Source organism: Nomascus leucogenys, chromosome 25 (genome assembly GCF_006542625.1).
Source record: "Nomascus leucogenys isolate Asia chromosome 25, Asia_NLE_v1, whole genome shotgun sequence".
NCBI classification, from domain to species: domain Eukaryota; kingdom Metazoa; phylum Chordata; class Mammalia; order Primates; family Hylobatidae; genus Nomascus; species Nomascus leucogenys.
In genome coordinates, this window is record NC_044405.1 from 519,092 (window position 1) to 539,911 (window position 20,820).

At 37.0% G+C, this 20,820-nt stretch overlaps 1 protein-coding gene across 1 annotated transcript; it reads right to left on the reverse strand.

The window, feature by feature from the left end:
* Positions 1–8,344: 8,344 nt before the first annotated feature.
* Positions 8,345–20,516, reverse strand: HSPA13 (heat shock protein family A (Hsp70) member 13). Its single transcript, XM_003263780.3, has 5 exons — positions 20,408–20,516; positions 18,480–18,820; positions 15,484–15,697; positions 12,911–13,078; positions 8,345–11,536 (listed from the first exon to the last, which is right to left on the reverse strand). Exons 1-5 carry the CDS (start codon positions 20,430–20,432, stop codon positions 10,869–10,871), a joined length of 1,416 nt encoding a protein of 471 aa, XP_003263828.2. The 5' UTR covers positions 20,433–20,516; the 3' UTR covers positions 8,345–10,868.
* Positions 20,517–20,820: the final 304 nt, after the last annotated feature.

Genomic DNA, 20,820 nt, shown 5'->3' on the forward strand with positions numbered 1-20,820 from the left:
CTGTATGTTAATTTGCATAATAAAAAAACACTACAGTGCATTAGTATTTAAACAGCAAAGACAGAAGAGAAATGCAGAAGGGCTGGCCCCTGCTATGAGTTGGCACACACACACATAGGCACCAGAGTTTCTTTGTTTGTATGTTTTTGTTTGTTTGTATGTTTTTGTTTATTTGTTTGTTCGAGATGGAGTTTTGCTCTTGTTGCCCAGGCTGGAGTGCAATGGCTCGATCTCAGCTCACTGCAACCTCCGCCTCCCAGATTCAAGCGATTCTCCTGCCTCAGCCTCCCACGTAGCTGGGATTATAGGCACCTGCCACCACGCCCAGCTAATTTTTGTATTTTTAGTAGAGCCGGGGTTTGGCCATGTTGGCCAGGCTGGTCTCGAACTCCTGACCTCAGGTGATCTGCCTGCCTCGGCCTCCAAAAGTGCTGTGATTACAGGTGTGAGCCACGGCCCCCGGCCAGCAACACAGTTTCTAACCATCCTGGGCTGTACCTAGACTTCCCTCTTCCGTTCGTGCTTACCTTATCCACATTGGCCAAAATGCTAAGTGCTGCCTGTCCTTTAAGTCCCTGACTTCACTTGGGAGTTCCCTTCTCAGTGTGTCCCCCGATCTTCCCCTCTGCCCTGCAGTGTGATCTAGACGCCCCTTTTCTGTGCTCTCATTAGCCCCATGTGCATACCTTTATCATAGCAGGGCTCATACTCTATTTTAATTTTCAAGTCTGCCTTCCCCTTGAAGGCAAGTGCCCAGTTTTATTCATCTTTGTATGTTATGTTCCTAGCATAGTTCCTTTCACATAACTGATACCCAACAGATGTTTGTAGAATGAATAGCTGGACATTTTAGAGTACTATAAGTACTTATTTATATATAAATAGATGTGGGCTGGGCACTGTGGCACACACCCATAATCCCAGCATTTAGGGAGGCCGAGGTGAAAGGATAGCTTGAAGCCAGGAACTTGAGACTGACCTGGGCAACAAAGCAAGATCCTGTCTCCACAAAAAATAAGTAAATATAATGAAAAAAATGAGACGGGCATATAGTGCACACCTGTAATCCCAGCTACTCAGGAGGCTGAGGTGGGAGGATTGCTTGAGCCCAGGAGTTCAAGTTTGCAGTGAGGTATGATACACCATAGCACTCCAGCTTGGGTGACAGAGAGACACCCCATCTTTAAAAAAAAATTAAAACAAATAAGTTTTAAAAACATTTTTTGAGCCATTGCATAATTTATGAAATGATGAAGGACTCATAGAAAAAAATAAGCTATTCAGCTGCTTTTTGGAAAGAGTAATTATATATTAACAGAATTTTATAATTGTTTATAATGTTTTATATTTTTACTGTTTACCTTTGAGTGAAAAAAACCTAATATTTTCTTTGGAACATTATTTTTTGGTTAATACATCAACCTCAGTGACATATTTTGTTACGTTTATGGCAGGATTGTTGATTTGTAGTCCTAATCAGATTTCGAAGGGCTTTTTCTTTAGTAGCTTTATTTAAAAGAAGCAACATTATGTCTCTGAATTGCCCTTCAAATTTAAAGTCTTTAAACTTCAATAGGATTTTCTTTCAAGAAGATTTTAATAAAATAGTTTAACATGTTCTTTAAAGCCCATCAACCATTTCTTTTGTCCTCCTTTCTTCCTCCCTATGCAGCCCTGCAAAACCTTGCTTCATTTCCTAAGGGTATTTATGAAAAGTTTCCTTAAACTAGAAAACTTGTATTATCTAAAGTCTCCTCCCTTAAGGATGTAAGCTACTTGAAGTGTTGTCCCGTCTTGTCTTTACAATCCCTGAAGTGCTTTGTAAACACTGAATAAATAGCTGTTGAATTCTATTAAGAAAGGAATCAAAATATTTCATTCATATGAGTTAAAGGATGTTTTAGCTCCCTACTCCTATAATTTTAGTAAATCAGAGAAGCCGAATAATTTTAAAATCTAATGGGAAATCAACAGTAGCCTGGATAAATTGCGGTATATTCACATAATAGAATTCTATCTAGCTATGAGAATGAATGTACAACAGCTACTGTGTACATTAGGCAATCTGATGAATCTCACAAAGAATGTTTAGGGAAAGAGCCACAAAAGAATACTGCTACATGACTCCATGATTCTAATTATACAATTTTTTTAGAAGAAAAACTAATTTATACTATTAGAAGTTGGGATACTGGTTATCCTTGGTGGGGAGCGTTATAATAAGGTACACAAGGTAGACTTCTGGGATAATGGTAGCATTTTGTTTCTTGAAGTGAATCTGAGCACTCATTCAGTTTGTGGATGTTCATCAATCTGCATATTTAGAATATGTGTAGTTTTCTGCATATATATACAGATATACATTATCTTCATATGTAATACAGAGTAAAAGAAAAGCAAAAGTAAAAAACACAAAAAGTGACTAAATCAAAGTTATTCAAAGATAATTTTATTGTTTTAAGAAATTAATATTTTATTCTTATATCAATTATGTACATCAAGCTCATTCAATTATTGATGTATACTAGAAGCAAAGTGCAAAGTACTCAAAATGATTGGATTACAGAGAGGTAGCACATTTGTAATAAAAAAGGTTATTCCATGATTGTATGATTTGTTTAAAGATTATAACTTCAAAATAGATTCATAAAATAATGATAAATTTCAATATACAAAATATTTACCATAGCTGATAGAGAAAAATCCTATGTAGCATTAAGTTTCTTTCTTTGAGGATAATGAGAATGTTTATTATTGAAAGCCCACGATATGCCAGGTAATGTGTCACTTTCAATTCTCACTAAATAATATAAGAAAGGAATTATCTGCTGTATTTTACCAAATACGATATGAAGATTCCAAGAGTAGCTGGAATCCAGGTTTACGTGACTACAAAGCTGATGATGTTCTTTCTACTTCTCTACCAAGATGTCTCATTCCAGAAAAGTCACTAAAAAATGGTCTGTAGTTCAAAAAAGTTTCAAAATCTTTTAAAAAACAGGATTTTGAACCAATATCTTTGTAAGCATACTAAATAAAATCAAAGCTTGTGGTGGGGGTGGGATCCATGCCTCTTTAAATATAGTATTAGGTTGGACCATATAAAATAGTCATTTCTGTAGGTCAAAAAATGGCTGAATAACGGCAATTTTATTTACTTCTAAACATAGCCTTGATATAGAAGTGTTTAGAAAACTTAATGTTGCATTTTAATATGCATATAAATAATGAATAGTTCTACCTGATCTAAAGGGACTTTCTTTTAAAAGAAAATTTAAAAGCTAGAATGCAAAAACATAGTAGTTAAGAGTTCAGGATCTCAAGACAGGGTACCTATGTGAAATCCCAACTCAACCACTTAATAGTTGTACAAACTTGAGTAAGTTAACATATTTCTCTGTGTTTATTTGGGAGTCATAATTCTATTTACCTCCTAAGTATGCTTTGGAAATTAAATCATGTAATACATGTAATCACTTAAGACAGTGTCTAGCATATAAAAACCATTCAATAACATATTGGCTATTATTTAAACACCAACACTCATTGTTCCTTATAAGTTTAGTCTCATATCTACAAAATCACATCATAGGACAAACTTTTTTTTTTTTTTTTTTGAGACAGAGTCTTGCTCTGCTGGCCAGACTGGAGTGCAGTGGCATGATCTCGGCTCAATGTAACGTCTGTCTCCTGGGATCAAGCAATTCTCTTGCCTCAGCCTCCCAAGTAGCTGGGATTACAGGCATATGGCACCAAGCCTGGCTAATTTTTGTATTTTTAGTAGAGACAAGGTTTTACCCTGTTGGCCAAGCTGGTCTCGAACTCCTGACCTCAGGTAATCTGCCCACCTTGGCCTCCCAAAGTTCTGGGATTACAGGCACGAGCCACCGTGCCAGGACACACTCCTTTTTTTTTTTTTTTTCAGAGGGAGTCTTGCTTTGTTGCCCAGGCTGGAGTGCAGTGATGCAATCTCGGCTCACTGCAGCCTCTGCCTCCTCGGTTCAAGTGATTCTCTTGCCTCATCCGTGTGCCACCACACCCAGCTAATTTTTTATATTTTTAGTAGAGACGGAGTTTCACTGTGTTAGCCAGGATGGTCTTGATCTCCTGACCTCGTGATCCGCTGGCCTCGGCCTCCCAAAGTGTTGGGATTACAGGCGTGAGCCACTGTGCCCATCCCAGGACACACTCTTTTAAGTAAATAAAAACTGCAAAAAGTTTATAAAAGGCTATTTTATACACAGCAACCTTGGGATAACTGGAGATTCAAAGAAGAGATAGGCCTCAGTAATGCCTAATATTATCTCAGTGAGATCAAGCAAATATGAGGAGACAGCAGTTAGGAGCTTCTTCTAGCTCCTTCTAGTTCTCCTTTCCTACTTTCCTGGATGCAAGCAGATCATTTTTAAATACAAGAAGTAAGAATTTCTGGCTGTACTGTTATCTACGTGTCGCTAAATCTTCTTATGAAAAGGAAGGCTAGTTGGTAGTTCAAGTGTCTGCTATGCTGCTGAGTTAATGGGCCGAGGTAATGGGTCTGAACCATATAAAGAGTTACTGGCTTCTCGATGATTGCTGTCTAGGTAACCCAGGTTTCTCACTAGTTATTTTCAGAATGCCCAGTCTGTGCTTAGTTTTCATTGCTGCCCAAAGGTAGTAACCTTTTGTTTATCTCAATAATGCTGCAAAAAGAGAAAAGGAATAGGCGTAGGAGGAAAATGTAAAATAGATCATTAATAGAAAATTGTTTTTGATAAATTTGCTTCAAACATTTAGAAAGAAAATAACACATATGCATTTTTTTGTGTGCCAAGGAAAGTAACATAGGATCAGTTTTTGAATTCATGTTTAAACAACTCAGATCTTCATTAATGCGCTTGTGGTGACTGGTTTATGGCCTTTTTAAACTCTGATATACACAGTAGACATAATGTGGTGATCAAGATGAAGACTAAGATGAATGATTTGGAATGCAAGACAATGGAGTGCAAAAGGAACCAGGCATAAATATTAGTACAGCTTCAGTCACCGCTAATTCCCTGTGAACATCTGCTTCTGGCTTTCTGTCGTGAGCATTTGTGCAACAATTTCCAGATTTTACAGAACATCTTACTGCTTGACCTATATTACCACACTTGTCTATGATATTAGAGAGGTAACAAACAAGAATTATTATTAGTCATGATACATAAGGTCTTGAAAAGTGTTGTGTCATATATTCTGTTTGACTTTTTGGTTAACACAGGCAAGAGGAAAATCAGTTTTCTTTTATTCCATCTTGGGCAGAAGCAGAAGTCCAACAAAGGACAATGTGACCAAATGTTTAACTACGTAAGGGTCATAAATTGAAAACTACAAGTATGAAAAGAAGTAAAATAAGAAGCGTAAACAACCACACAGCTTATTGTCCTCAGGTAGAAGGAAGTTCCAAAATACAGAGTACAAAGTTGGTTAAGGTGGCTTCATATGGCCTGGGCTGTACCTATCTTCGTTTCAAACATCCACAGCATGTTTGTTGCTTAGTAGTTGCAAACCCCTTGCTAACTCCAGTATCATGTCTGCATTCCAAGAAGGAGGAATGAACGGTGAGCAGATGTTTGTACAATCCAGATGAGTAAATTAAAAAAAGCCTGAGTTTATACCTAGTGATTTATGCTTATATCTCATTGGCCAGAATTATGTCACAGAGCCATCCCTAGCTGTAAGGGAAGCTGGAAAATATAGTTTTTGAAGCAGGGATATTGCTGCTCCAAATAAAAGTGGGGTAAGCATGAATAGAATAAATATTGTGATAGCATTTAGCAGGGTCTGCCACAACTACTCAAAGAACTTTTCAATCATGTTAAAAGTATCTTATTAGTTTAGCAACTTGGGAGACAGAGGAAGGGTATTGATTACACCTAATAATTGAGACCCAATTTCCAGTTTCCAACAGTCCATGTTAAATAATTTAAGGTGAATGAACTCTTAACAAAAAAAAAATGTGTTTTTATCATATTAGTTTTACATACATACACATACACACATATATATGTGTACATATAATATATATAAAATAAGTTACAGAGTTACAAGTGTTAGAGCATTTGAAATTTTTTAGGCATTTTAGGTAGGCCAATTAATAGGCAATTCAATGAGGTATGAAACAAACTGCATTTATTCCTGCTTTAAAATCCAAATAACTTAATGTGAGGCAAATCGTTTATAATTCTTGTCAAAACAAAGTAAATGCTTTACCAAAGCAAATTTTTTTTCATAGTTCATCAGAAGAACTCTCAATAATTTACAGAAATTTTAGACCCATTGAATTAGGCTCTGATGATATTGGGGAATGTAATCTATTCATGGCATCCTTAATAAACCCACATAAGGCCATATGTGGTGGCTTACACCTGTAATCCTAGAATTTGGGAGGCTGAGGCAGGTGGATCACCTGAAGTCAGGTGTTCGAGACCAGCCCGGCCAACATGGCAAAACCCTGTTTCTACTAAAAATACAAAAATTAGCTGAGTGTGGTGGCACGGGCTGTAATCCCAGCTACTCAGGAGGCTGAGGCAGGAGAATCACTGTAACCTGGGAGGTGGAGGCTTCAGTGAACTCAGATCGCACCACTGCACTCCAGCCTGGGAGACAGAGTGATACTCCATCTCAATCAATCAATCAATCAATTAAAAAACCCACATAAAATTGAGAGTCACTGAACTTTGTTCATTTCTATATCTACCATATGTATTAATCGTTATCACTTTCTATGTGCCAGACACTTACAAAAACCAAGTGAAATAGGTGCTATTGATTTCATTTTGTATTTAAGAAATCTATACATTCTAAACCTGCTTGTTGAAAATGTAAAGGAATAACAAGCATAAATCTCCAATGTTAACATTAGCTGGTAAATAAGAGGTCTTACATGGATACTATCCAGGTTTGGTAACAGAACAGAAAAGGTACTATGGGATTGTATTCTGTAATGGATAAGGCAGCGCAGCACTGGGATTACAAGCATAGACTGGATTTGAATCCCGACTTTCTCACTTAATTGTTGTAATCCTGGGAAAACTGCCTAACACATCTATGCCTTAATTTCCCTATTTGAAAATGCAGATAATAGTACTACTCAAATGGTGGCTAGAACTAAACTAAATTGATTAGTATTAGTAAAATTTTTAGAGCAGTGCCATAGTAAGAAATCTATTTTCTGCTGTTGTGTAACAAATTAATCCAAAGTACTTTAAAATAACAGAACTTTAAAATAACAGAAATGAATGATAATTCTTTGCCAAAACAAGAATTATGGAAGGCCAACTGTTTATAATTCTTGCCAAAACAAGAATTAAGGTCTCCATGTGGTGGCGTTCAAATAGTCAACCGTGGCTGCATCATCTCAAGACTTACTAAGGCTGGAGGGTTCATTTCAAGAAGGCTGTCTCACATAGCTGGAAATTCGTGCCTTCTGTCAGTGGGGGGTACCTGCCTGCCTCCATGTGGCCTCTCATCTTCTAGGGTGTTTTTCTACACCTGTATTCACTAGAACAGCCTTCTTTACATGGTCTTCTTTACGTGGCAGCTGGGATCCAAAAGAGAAGGCCAGCAAGAGTGTGCATCCAAGAAGGAAGCTGATCTTTTTTAAACCTAATTTCAGAAATGACATCCCAGCACTTCTGCCGTATTATTCATTAGCAGTGAGTCATTATCTCTTGCCCAAATTCAAGAGAATAGGATTACCCAAGGATGTTTATTCCACAAGGTGGGATCATTGGGTCCCACATCAGTGGCTGCCTACCTCAGTGAGGCACTCTCTGTTAATTAAGATAAATATGAAGTATTGCTGTATTTCCTCATATATTTGAGTCTCTCCAAGGTCAAGTCTACCGTCATTACCTAAAGGCTCATCTTAGAAGACTACATTAATCAAATGAGTTTCTTAAAGAAGCAAAACATAATTAATATATTGGTTTTTTTTGCCCAAAGACTAATATAAACTTTGTTAGAGAAATATTTATTAACCATCAACCAAAGGAATCCTGTTATGCAGGATTATTTCCTAACTAGCTAGATTAGGTTAGCTTACTTTCTGGCTCCATCATGGTCAGAAGCCATGAATTAGTATTCAGAATTCTGAAGATACTGTTCATATGCTACAAGTTGTCTTTTCTAAATTAGAGAAATAAGTGGAAAGCATATAAGCAATAGAAAGGATACAGAGAAATGTACATTTCGGAAACAACTAGGCAACAGCTACTGAGACTGAGTGTCTAGGCATCAAATCGGTTCCATCCTTATTTTCTTATTTATATGCCTGAAAAGTATACTCCAGACTAGTCCTGAATGACAAAGTACATAGTTTAAAAAACAAACTGCAAAATGGCATTTATTTACATTAAAACATGAATTGCCTGTATACACACAAATATTTAAGAGGAACAATCTGTTATGCACAATAACTGTAATATTTAGTACATGTTATACACAGTAGTATCTGTTAAGTCAGTGGTTTGAGTGAAAACACAGTACCAAAACATTCCTGATACAAAATAAGTGACTCATTCACATATTCTAATCATACAAGACACTTAATATTTTAAAAGTTACATACTTCAAATAACACTGGCTAAATGTACAACTAAAGTTTATTTTTTTTTATGAAAAGACTTCAGATTGTTATTCATAAATGATCCCTTTCAGGATGCATTATCTTTTAAATAAATAAACTAAATTGACTTCAAGACTATTCATAAATAGCCCACTAAAATCTGATTGAAGACATTCCTTCATTTTATTAAAGGTGTAGCTATATACTAGAGAATATGCTCAACTACTGCCTCCAGATTCCAACACTGTCATTCTAATTTGCAAATAGAAATTATTTAAATTCCAACTTCAGGATATGAGATTAGCTGCCTGCCTTATTTTGTCAATTGTTTCCAAAAGCATTAATGGATTAAAAGACTGTCTTGAACATCTCAAACATTTGAGAAATTCAAGGTTTTCTTTATGTTTCAGGTTAAAGCTGATCCTATATATGGAGATTTTGGGATAAATTGGAACACTTTTAGAAGACCTTCACAAAGAATTTTTCAATTCTAAAATCTATTACAGATTTATATAAAGTCCAAGAGAACATTTGGAATATTTTCATAATGCAGTGAAGGATTCATCTTTGGCATTTCTCCATTCCTTCTAAAATAAGATACTTCAACAAACATTTTATACTTTTCCATCTACCTACTATAGATATTTTCTATACACAAAAGTATTTGATTGAAATTTGTGTTTTAACAGGAATTTCATTGCTAAGAATTTTTTTTTTAGATATGAAAAATATTAGTAACATTCAGCTTTTTACTATGAGAAGCTGAAATGTTTTGATGTTGTTGAAATGAATTTGCTCAGTTTCCTTTTTTGGTGACTGGCAATTCAACAGCCTATCAAATTCAGCAATGGATAAAGCAGAGATACTTTACAGTATCTCTGCTTTAAAAACAGTAAAAACAAAAAAAGGTGACCAGGATATAATTTTTGAATAATATGAAGCATTCCTCTATTAAGGAAAATATGTATATATATATATAATCTGTATCCATATATCTTCAAATACAATGGGTATGACAGAAATCAAACTGTTATATTTTCTTTCTTGGTCCCTGTGGTTTTTCTTGAAGGAAACAACAAAAACAAACAACTCTGCTACAAATGCCGATTTGTAGAAACTTTGCCATGATGGCTTCCACATTAGATTTCCACATTACTTCCAGCATTCACAAATTTTTTGCTCTCATCACAAACTAACCTAATGTTTGAAGAGTCCAAGTGTGATTATTTAAAAATAATAATAGAAAAGAATAACACAGCTTTTATAATTGAGCACATTTTCCTCATTCAAAACTAAATATGAGGAAAAAATCTCAGTAAAACGGAACCAAAACCATTTAGTAGCTCAATTCCATGCTATATTCCCCAGGGCTTACTGAAAATATAAACAAAGAAACAAATACAGTAGGTAAATGATGCTATTTGCCAATGTTTGCAAAGGTCTTGGATAACAAAAATAAGATAGTAATCATGGCTTTATTATGACATTAACACATTCTTCAAATGCAATTACCAATTTTATTCTCTAACCAAACAGAATAATGGAAATCCAAGGCAGAGAATGATGTACAGGACATAAAGGAACTAGAATATAAATTGGGTATTTCTACTATATGGTGCTGAAACATTTGAATACCTTTAGAAATAAAATAAATTCATCTATTAAATACATAAAACTCCTGGAGAATGCAGATTACAAGAATATGACACTTAACAGGATACTGAATTTGTGAATGTAAATTTGTTACACAATATGGCAGTTACTGAATATTATGTATGCAGCTTATGCTAATAATACTGCTATCTTCCAACCCCTGTAAATACCTGACATCAACATGGTCCTTCAAGTATAGTTCAAATTATTAGTTACATGTGATAATACAAGTAATTACCAGCTCCTGCTAATACAATTTAGTAAGAACTGGGAATCTCATAATTGGCACTACTTAATGTTTATAGAATATAATGTTAAGTGCATATGGTTATCAATCTCCAGAATCCAGAAAATACAGTTATCCATACTCTTATAAGAGAGTTGTACCTCAATTTTATCATTTTAGAGTATTTGTTAGAATAGGATCTCTCCAAAATCAAATAGGATCAATCTGGTCATGCCTAACCCTAAGACAAAACACTGTAAAATTTTCCTGTATCTAAATGTTGCCCTCTAGGTAAATCTGTGATATTTTAGAGACTTTCTTTTGTGGAAAAGGTAATCTGATAAATGGGAAGAGATCATCAGACAAGATCACAAATAACCATTATTTCTCCAGAATTCAGTTGAAGTTGGTTTTTTGTAAATGCTTATTGGGAATTTCTAAAGCACTGACTTGGAGCGGCCAAGAGCCTCCATCAATCCCTGCTTGGATAGCCACTCCCGTTACCACTGCTAGGTCAGGGTCCACAGATGTGTTGGGATCTTTTCCAAAGAACTCCTGAATGACTTGACGGATCCGAGGAATACGAGTGGAGCCCCCAACTAAAACCACCTCATCAATCTCAGTCTTTTCCAGGTGGCCTTCTTTCAATACTTGCTGAATGGGTACGAGGATTTTCTGAAAGAGGTCTTCATTAAGGGTATCAAAGAGTTTCCGTGATATTTCTGTTTCAAATAAAACCTGACTTTCTCCACTTTTCTTATCAGAAAGGCCACGTCCAAACCCACTGTTCACACGACGGTCATCTGCTAAGGAAAGTTTGTCTTCTGGCAGTTCAGTGTCACTACTGTGAGGTTCCTTCCTGTCCTGTTCCTCCACCGTTAGTAATACTGACAACTGAGCAGACTGATGAAGAGTCAGATTTAATTTGACCATTTCCACGGCTTGTCTCAATCTGTGGATTTCCTCTTTCCTAGAGGGCACGAAGCCATACGTTTGATAGATCTGTTTATATAAGTACTGAAGCAATCTCTGATTGAAGTCCTGTCCTCCAAGTTTATTGTTTCCTGAGTGAAAAATAAAAAAGTTTAATATAGTTATGCATATATGTGTGTATGTATACATGTATGCTATTACGTATATGTAAAAATTATATTCTGGCAATAACAAATCCCTGTTTCATGTATCATTACAATTTTATTCATACAGAGACTGGTTAAAAATAACTGTGTTGCTGGGCATGGTGTCTCACACCTGTAATCCTAGAACTTTGGAAGGCTGAGGTGGGAGGACTGCTTGAGGCCAGGAGTTGGAGACCAGACTGGTTAACACAGCAAGACCCTGCCTCTATAAAATAAATCAATAAATAAAAATTAAAAAAATAATGACTGGGTTAAAGCTATCTTAACCCAAATAAGTACTATTTAAAAACTAGTGCACATCAGGGTCAAAATTTTAAATTATATAAAAGGAAGTATCTCTTCACAGTATCAAATAATTTTTCAGTAAACAGAGATTAAGAATACAGATTGGCTTATAAGTAGCTATTTAAAAACACTGAATGTCATTCTCAACAGAGGAAAGTGCTTCTTATAATGAAAAAGTAGGTATTTAATCTCTTCTTTTCCTTTCATTTTTTCTTGCCTGATTAGGACCTGAAAAGGTCTTTCTACTTTTCTACCTGAAAACTAGATAAATAATTTCAAAGGAAAAGAGTAATGTAATATAATTTCCTGGTATTTAACTTGATTCGAAAAAGAGAAAAAAAATGCAGAGGTTAGAATACCTATAACTTACAACTCAACGTGTCAAACAGGTTGAATCCCTTAAGCTAAATTTGACAAAACAAAAACCTTTAAAAAAGGGTTTAGAATGCAAAATCCTATCATTTCCTAGGGAAAAATACAATTAGACTTTCTAAAGACATCTACTTTATAAAACATATTAAAGGAAATATACTGATCACCTTTCATTTTAAAGAAATTTTTCTTCCCTCTGTTCCCTTTCTTCACCGTCACCATGAAAAGTCCTACTGGCTCCGTGAGCCGTAACTGGGTAACTGGCAATGTATTTATTTGACTTATAGGATGCCCAGCATTTTTTGAGATTTAACTTTCTGCTGTAAATATATACAAATGGTGGTATAAAATTACATATACAGAAAATTATCAAAATGAAGTCAAAGAATTCTGGGGGAAAAAAAGGATGCACTACACATTGGATATGTTAAAGAAAGCACTGCCCAAACCTCTTCAACTCTCCCTGCGTTTTTCTGTTTTTTTTTTTTTTTTTTTTTTTTTTTTAGTAGAGACGGGCTTTCACCATGTTAGCCAGGATGGTCTCGATCTCCCCACCTCGTGATCTGCCCGCCTCGGCCTCCCAAAGTGCTGGGATTACAGGCGTGAGCCACTGCGCCCAGCCTCTCCCCGCGTTTTTCTTACCAGACATTGCTCGGGTTAGAAACATCCCTCCTTGTTTATTCAGCAAAGACACATCTAGAGTTCCTCCGCCCAAGTCTATCACCAAGACGTGGAAGACGTCAGCCTTGTGGAGGCCATAGGCCATAGCTGCCGCTGTGGGTTCATTTATTACCCTCAAAATCTTCAGTCCTGTAAGATTGGTTAAGGGAAGAAAAACTCATGAGAGGATGCGATAAAGTAATCTCTTCCCATTTATAGCATGTTTGTGTCTTCTGTGACATGAACTCCACCACAGAGTAATGATGAGAGCAGTCACAAACCGAACAGAAGCATGAAATGGGGACAGTAAACACAGGCTCTTCTAAATGGTATCTTTAAAATTATTCTGAAAGATTACAATATAAAGAAATAAAATCCAAGGTTCAGTGGAATAAGTCATTCTACTCTTTATTAATTAACACTTAATTTTCAAAAGGTCTCCCAGCCTTTTCTAACATTCATATTCTACTTTGGAATATATGAGCAATAAAAATTTAATCATTATGCCGAGGTGGGTGGATCACGAGTTCAGGAGATCAAGAGACCATCCTGGCTAACACGGTGGAACCCCGTCTCTACTAAAAATATAAAAAATGAGCTGGGCGTGGTGGCGGGCGCCTGTAGTCCCAGCTACTCAGGAGGCTGAGGCGGGAGAATGGTGTGAACCCGGGAGGTGGAGCTTGCAGTGAGCCGAGATCGCGCCACCGCACTCCAGCCTGGGCAGCAGAGCGAGGCTCCATCTCAAAAAATAAAAAAAATAAAAAATAAAAAAAAAATTTAATCATTACATACTATCACTAAGTTCTATGGAAATTAAAGAGGCTTATGTTAAGCAGGTAAAAGATCAGGTTTCTTTGAATGACATTCCTGTTTTAAACTAAATGCCATACTTATGAGCAGTATGCAAAGTAGTATGGCATTATGTATCAGGAGCTATGACAACATTCAAACTCTAAAGAATTATTCCAGAGATCATAACACCCTTCCCTTCAGCTCTCAGATTTTACCACTTATTCTACTCTGGCCACATTGAACAACTTCTGGCCACACTGACCAACTTCCTATCCTCCATGTACCAGCAAATTCCCAGCTATGGCTGTTGCAGTGGCCATCTCTTCTTCCTACAACACACTTTCTCCATGTGTCTGCATGGTTAACTATTTTGCTTTCTTCAAATGTGCTTAAATATTACTTTCTCAATGAGGTTTGCCTGATCACCCAATTTAAATTCTACAAGTCATCCATCCCCTGACCACCAAAAGCAACCTTGACCCATTAGCCTGCTCTTTTCTTCATAGTAGGTTACTTTCTGACATACATTGTATCAGTGGCTCTCAACAAGGCAGGATTTTACCTCCAGAAGAAATCTGACAACATATGGAGACATTTTTCATTGTCACCACTTGGTGGAGGAGGGTGCTGCTAGCATCTGGTGAATAGAGGCTAGGGATGCTGTTAAATATTTTGTAGTTCACAGGACAGTCCTCCACAATAAAGAATTATCTGGCCTAAAATATCAGTAATGTAGAGGCCGAAAACATTATTAAATTTACCTTTTAGGCTCATTCTGTGTTCCCCTCTGGTAGAACATAAGTTCCATGAGAACAAAGATTTCTTTCTTTTTTTAGCAAAGTCCTCAATATTGGTTCAATGGCATTAAATATTAAATCATTAAATGATCTACCTCAGATTTTACTTAAAAAATTATATTCACCTTAACATTAATGGAATTTAAAAGAATTCCTCACTGCTAACATGTGTCCATTTTCTCTTTGAGCCTTTGTCCTGTAGCATCTGGTTGGTTCTTGTTACATACACATTTTATATTGTGCTATAGAGCTTTCAAAATTATAAACCTGTATAAAAATCTATCTACTTTACCTACTGTGATGGTTACTATTATCATCTTGATTGGATTGATGGATGCAAAGTATTGTTCCTGGGTGTGTCTGTGAGGGTATTGCCAAAGTAGAATAACATTTGAGTCAGTGGACTGGGAGAGGCAGATCCACCCTCAATCTGGGTGGGCACCATCTAATCAGCTGCCAGACCGTGCCTGGAATAAAAGCAGGCAGAAGAATGTGGGAGGATTAGACTGCCTGAGTCTTCTGGCCTCCATCTTTCTCCTGTGCTGGATGCCTCCTACCCTTGAACATCGGACTCCAAGTTCTTTAGCTTTTGGACTCTTGGACCTACACCAGTGGTTTGCCAGGGGCTCTCGGGCCGTCGGCCACAGTCTAAAAGCTGCACTGTTGGTTTCTCTACTTTTGAGGTTTTGGGACTCAGACTGGCTTCCTTGCTCCTCAGCTTGCAGCCAGCCTACTGTGGGACTTCGCCCTGTGATAGTGTGAGTCAATACACCTTAATAAAATCCCTTCCATATACACATATATACTATCAGTCCTGTCCCTCTAGAGAACCCTAATACACCTACCATATAGTTTGTTTATTTTGACTACGGTTGTGTGGTTTGGGAAGTGGTAAACCTTACTACAGAAGGTTTTCAACCCAACACAATTTTGAGAAAAATGTATCTCAGTCAAGGGTACTGTTACCTGCAAGGTTAGCAGCTTCAATCGTTGAATTTCTCTGTTTTAGATCAAATTCTGCTGGTACAGAAATGACAGCATTGGCAACTGGCATTCCAAGATATGCCTCTGCCATTTCCTTTAACTTCAACAACAGTCGAGAGCCAACATACTCTGGGGACACCGTGATGGTCTCATTACTTGTCACAGAAAACTCAACCATTCCATTTTTGTTTAAAACCTGTGAATAGGATTTGCAAATAAGTAAATAAATAAAAGAGTAAAAGTATACAGACATACATATATACATAAATACTAGACTTCATGAGAACTTACCCTTATCTTTACAAAATCAAAAAATGCATTTGAAATCTATCTAGTACATTCACCAAGATTAGAACTTGTTAAATGTTATACATTAAAATCTATACAATGAATCCATATTAGTTTTACTTTTTTTTTTTGAGATGGAGTCTTGCTCTGTTGCCCAGGCTGGAGTGCGGTGGCATGATCTTGGCTCACCACAACCTCTGCCTCCCGGGTTCAAGCGATTCTCCTGCCTCAGCTTCCCGAATGGCTGGGACTACAGGTGCGCGCCACCATGCCCAGCTACTTTTTGTATTTTTAGTAGAGACGGGGTTTCACTATGTTGGCCAGGGTGGTCTTGAACTCCTGACCTTGTGATCGGCTCACCTCAGCCTCCCAAAGTGCTGGGATTACAGGTGAAAGCCACCGTGCTTGGCCCAACACTAGTTTTTAATAACAGCAGAATAAAATTCATCACCAAGCACATGACTAGAACACAAAAGATTCTCAATATATTTTTGCTGAATAAAGAAAGAATAAATGATGAAGTGTAAGAAATAAAAGTTGCTCATTCAAGTATGTAACTCAGAATCTTTTCCCAAATTTCTTGTTTCTAAGAGTAATGGATAGCTGAAAGAATTTTCTAGTACATATTAACAAGAATAATTAGTACATCATTATGTACTTACCCAAGAATCAAATCTCATTTACACTGTTGTTTCCCATGAAAACATGTATTGTGCATTAGCTCATTATCCCCGATAATGTGGGTATACATTTAAAAAACTATTTTAACTCTAAAAAATACTATCCTAGTTTTACCAAGGTTGTATTAATATAAATAAAAAAGACAATCTAAGAAATTATAAGAATGTTTTCTCACTTTAGGCTTCATAGTTAGGTTTCCATCATGAAAAACTGACCTTCCAAAAAGTACTTCACTAGTCTGTGGTACATGGACAATATTAAAAAGCTACATGGACAATATTAAACCAAGATACAAATATACCAGAATACCATCAGTGCCCACATGAAACAAAAACAACACAAAAAAATCAGATCACTTAGAAACATTAAGTAGTTTTTGGGTCAATAAGTAATGTATCCAAAGCTGCAATTCAGAGGGCATATATAGCTTTAGATGATTTTTTCATTAAAGATTGTAAGTCAATAAAGAATCCCAAAAAAGAAGTCAAAAAACAACAAAGTAATAAACCTAAGAAATGCAGGGAGCAATTGTTTTTTCTTTGAAAACAGATGAAAAATTTGAAATTTTTTATGGCTAGGTTTATTCAATAAGCAGCACTGATACAACTATCTATTTTGAAACTAATTAATGGCTGGCATGGTGAAATCCTGTCTCTACTAAAAATACAAAAATTAGCCAGGCATGGTGGCACACACCTGTAATCCCAGCTTGGGAGGCTGAGGGAGGAGAATCACTTGAACCTGGGAAGCAGAGGTTGCAGTGAGCCGAGATCATGCCATTGCATTCCAGCCTGAGAGATAGAATGAGACTGTCTCAAAAAAAAAAAAAAAAAAACCTAATTCATTTAGATTTTCACTTCATAACTTCCAAGAAAAACTCCACATGGAAAAAAGCTTTAAATGTTTAAAAGAAAATAAAAAAGCAGCAAAATCCAAACCAACAAATACTCACATAAACATAATAAGAGGAAAAAAAAAAGTACCAGTGGATAGGATGGGATAGGGTACAGTAAACATGGTAAGAGTCTAAAATCAAAAATTTAAAACTTTGACATCCAGATCAAAAACATCAGTGAAAAAAAAAGGTAAGGAAAAGATAACAAAAACATATAATGAAGGTCTTTTATTTTATAGCTCACTAAGGAAAAGAAAAACACACCAAAACAAAAAAGGACAAAGAACAAAAAATGGACCACAAAAGAAAATTAAAACATCAATAAAATTCTAAAAATTCTGATCTCACTAAAAAAATCAAAAGAAATAAAAATTAATACAGGATACTATTTTTCACTTATCTGACTGTTAAAAGATTAAAAAAATAACTAGTGAAGATATAGCCACTCTAAAAAATGATGGTTAAGAGCATATAACCTTTCTGGTGAGCAAACTGGAAAAATAAATCAAAAGCCTTAAAAATGTACACAATTGACCTATCAATTCGACTTCTAGCATTCAAGTTAGGAAACTTTCAGAGAAGTGTACAAAGATAAGTGTGTAAGGATATTACCTGAACCTCCAACATGAGTGAAAAACCACAAAAAAGTACACTGATAGAGACTAGTCTAATTAATAATGGAATAGTCATTCCACAAAATCATTAAAGATAATGACATGACCCTATTAATTATCCATGACATATTAAATAGCAAAAAATAACACACCTGGTATGTTCTCTTTATATGTATACAAGTATGTACACATACACACAGAATATCTATCTATGGTACACAGGGCTTCATCAACCTTCCTGCTACCTTGAAAGAGCTAAGCAAGACATGCTGAGGATGGGACAGCAAGAAAATGGCAAGGCCTTAAGTACCTGTTGGCATTATGGAGTCAGTGATAACTGATCCTAGAGCTGCTGTGGAATTTCTTGTTATGTGAGATAACAGAACTTTTATGTATTAATAGATAAAACTAGATGAGACAGAATGTTTTGTGACATGAAGCCAAAGCATTAACTAAAAGAGTACACTAAAATTAATATAGATTTTAGATTAATCACTTACCTTAAATGGGTATCTGCCAATTTCAGCCTCCAGCTCTTCTGGGGTAAAAATCTTGCCTATGAATCTTTTGGCATCATATATTGTGTTTTGAGGATTTGAATCTGCCAGCTCTACGCTTTCATATCCCACATATACATCATTGTCAGTAAAAGACACCATGCTGGGTATGCTGATATGCCCATTTTCATCTGGAATCACCTTTACTTTTCCTGTGCCAGGAAAAAACACCCCAACAGAACAATAGGTGGTGCCAAGATCAATACCAATCACTTTAGGAGTAGGCAATGGTAAATACTGTTGTGCCAAATAGCCGGCCAACAGGAGAGTCAAAACAGCCGATCCTGAAATAAAGGAAAATTAAAAGATGTATTTTATCAAACTAGTACAATGTACTAAATTACTGTAGCAAAGTCCCTTTAATATCACTCGTCGAAACAAGGCTAAAAAAGACAAATTTCAAAATTTTTTATAGGACTACTGATAACACTCCTCTCAGACAGCAAGTTTTTCAAAATGTAAACTGGTTATAATAAAATTTAAAATGAAGTAACAACACAAACAACAACAAAAAACCCTATAACTGTATGTTTGTGTCATTCTCTAATAAATGTAATAAAATGTAAAAATATCTCAATAATAGTTGTGCAGATGCTGACAAGGAACAACATTGATCTGGAGCAAAAGCCAGATATAATCTAATATTCTTGATCAATTGATATTTAGATTTTACAGCTTTATAAAAAGCTTCGATTATCATTTTTTTAAAAGCTCCATTATTAAAATTCTCACAACAAAAACTTTATTATTTTATAAGGCTAAAATTCTCTCCTCGTATCTCACCTCCTTTTCCCTTTCAAAAGGATGAAATGGATAAATGGGATAAAATGATTTTGAAAGTTCCTTAGATATGAAACTGTCACTTCATAACAGAACACAGTTAACTTCTTATGTATTTAAGTATGAACTAAGGACATCCTTCTTGCAGTGGTAATATTTAGGGGAGAAGAAGCATAAAGGTGGGCAACCCTGACAGCAACATCTATGAAAGCTTCTTGAAGGCAAGTTTCGTTCACTGTTGTACCCCCCAGACCAGGAATAGCAGATGCCCAACAAATACTAATTTAAAAAAAAGAAAAAAGAGTAGGAACAAATGCCACGCAGATTGTAAACATAAGCGAAGAAAGATGCCCCTTTAGTTTTTAGTTAATCTCGTATTTGGTATTAGGAGGCTGTGTTGTACACCTGTGTCCACTCATACTACATATGACCCAAAACGTCAATTTTCAGGGCTCTGTGTTACTAATTGGTAGCTCATCCTCATCAACACATAACTCAAAGAAATAAAACCAAGTGCGAATCTCACTTTCCCCTTCCAGCTACAGGCAACATTTCAGAAGCATTCATCACCTTGGAGACGCGGGGTGGGTGTGTGTGTGGGTGGGGGATAGGTAATTCCAAACCCGATTTGATGGAAAAAACATCGATAGAGCTATACATCAGAGTCCTGAATCCCTCCAAATTCAGCATCCCTGAGCCGACAGATCCGGATGTAGCTCCTCCCCCTTCCTCCACAAAGGGGTCCTGGAGGTGCACGTTCTCGCAGCCTTCCATAGCTTGCCCCAATTCAACAGGCAATTCAAAAACCTAGGTGCTGCTGAAAGGAACGCCTCCCTAAGCCTGATGTCCCTGGGATGGACACAGCTGGTCGCCGTCTACCCTACCTTGGCCTGCAGGGGCCGGGGCCCTCCTAGAGGCGTCCCCGCCCCCATCCACTCCGAACAGCCGAAAACAGCCTCTAAGTCACCTTTCTGACTCCCCTTCCGCTGCTCCAGCTGGATCCAGGAGGTGAGTCAACCACCCCCGCCCACTCTGGCATCCTCAGATCGCCTCTACGCCCGCAAGAGCAACAAGGACCCCCGGGAACCCACCTAAGATCGTCATCTCTCTGGCCATCACAGTCCCGCCGAACAGGCTTGTGATGACTGTACCAGACGTGAGGCACCGCCCCCACTCCGCCCAGCAGTCCCGCAGCCCCCTGGGAAATGCAGTCCGCTTGCTCTGAGGCAATCGGAGAAGCTATCGCTCTGACCAAAGCAAGGACTTCATCTACCGTGAGGGCGCGGGGCAAGGAGCCTCCATTCAACCGCTGCCAGTGACGACTAAGTCCCCCTTCCACGCAACGGCCGGCAGGACCAGTCAGAATGAGGGGGAGGAGCGCCCTGGCGAGAGACCGGCGTTTAATCAAACCTGTGGTCCCGCGATCCTACTTGAGGGAAAACAGGCTATCTCTTTAGCCCCGCCCCGCGCTTTGCATTCTGGGAAGCGGAGTTCCAGCCTTCCT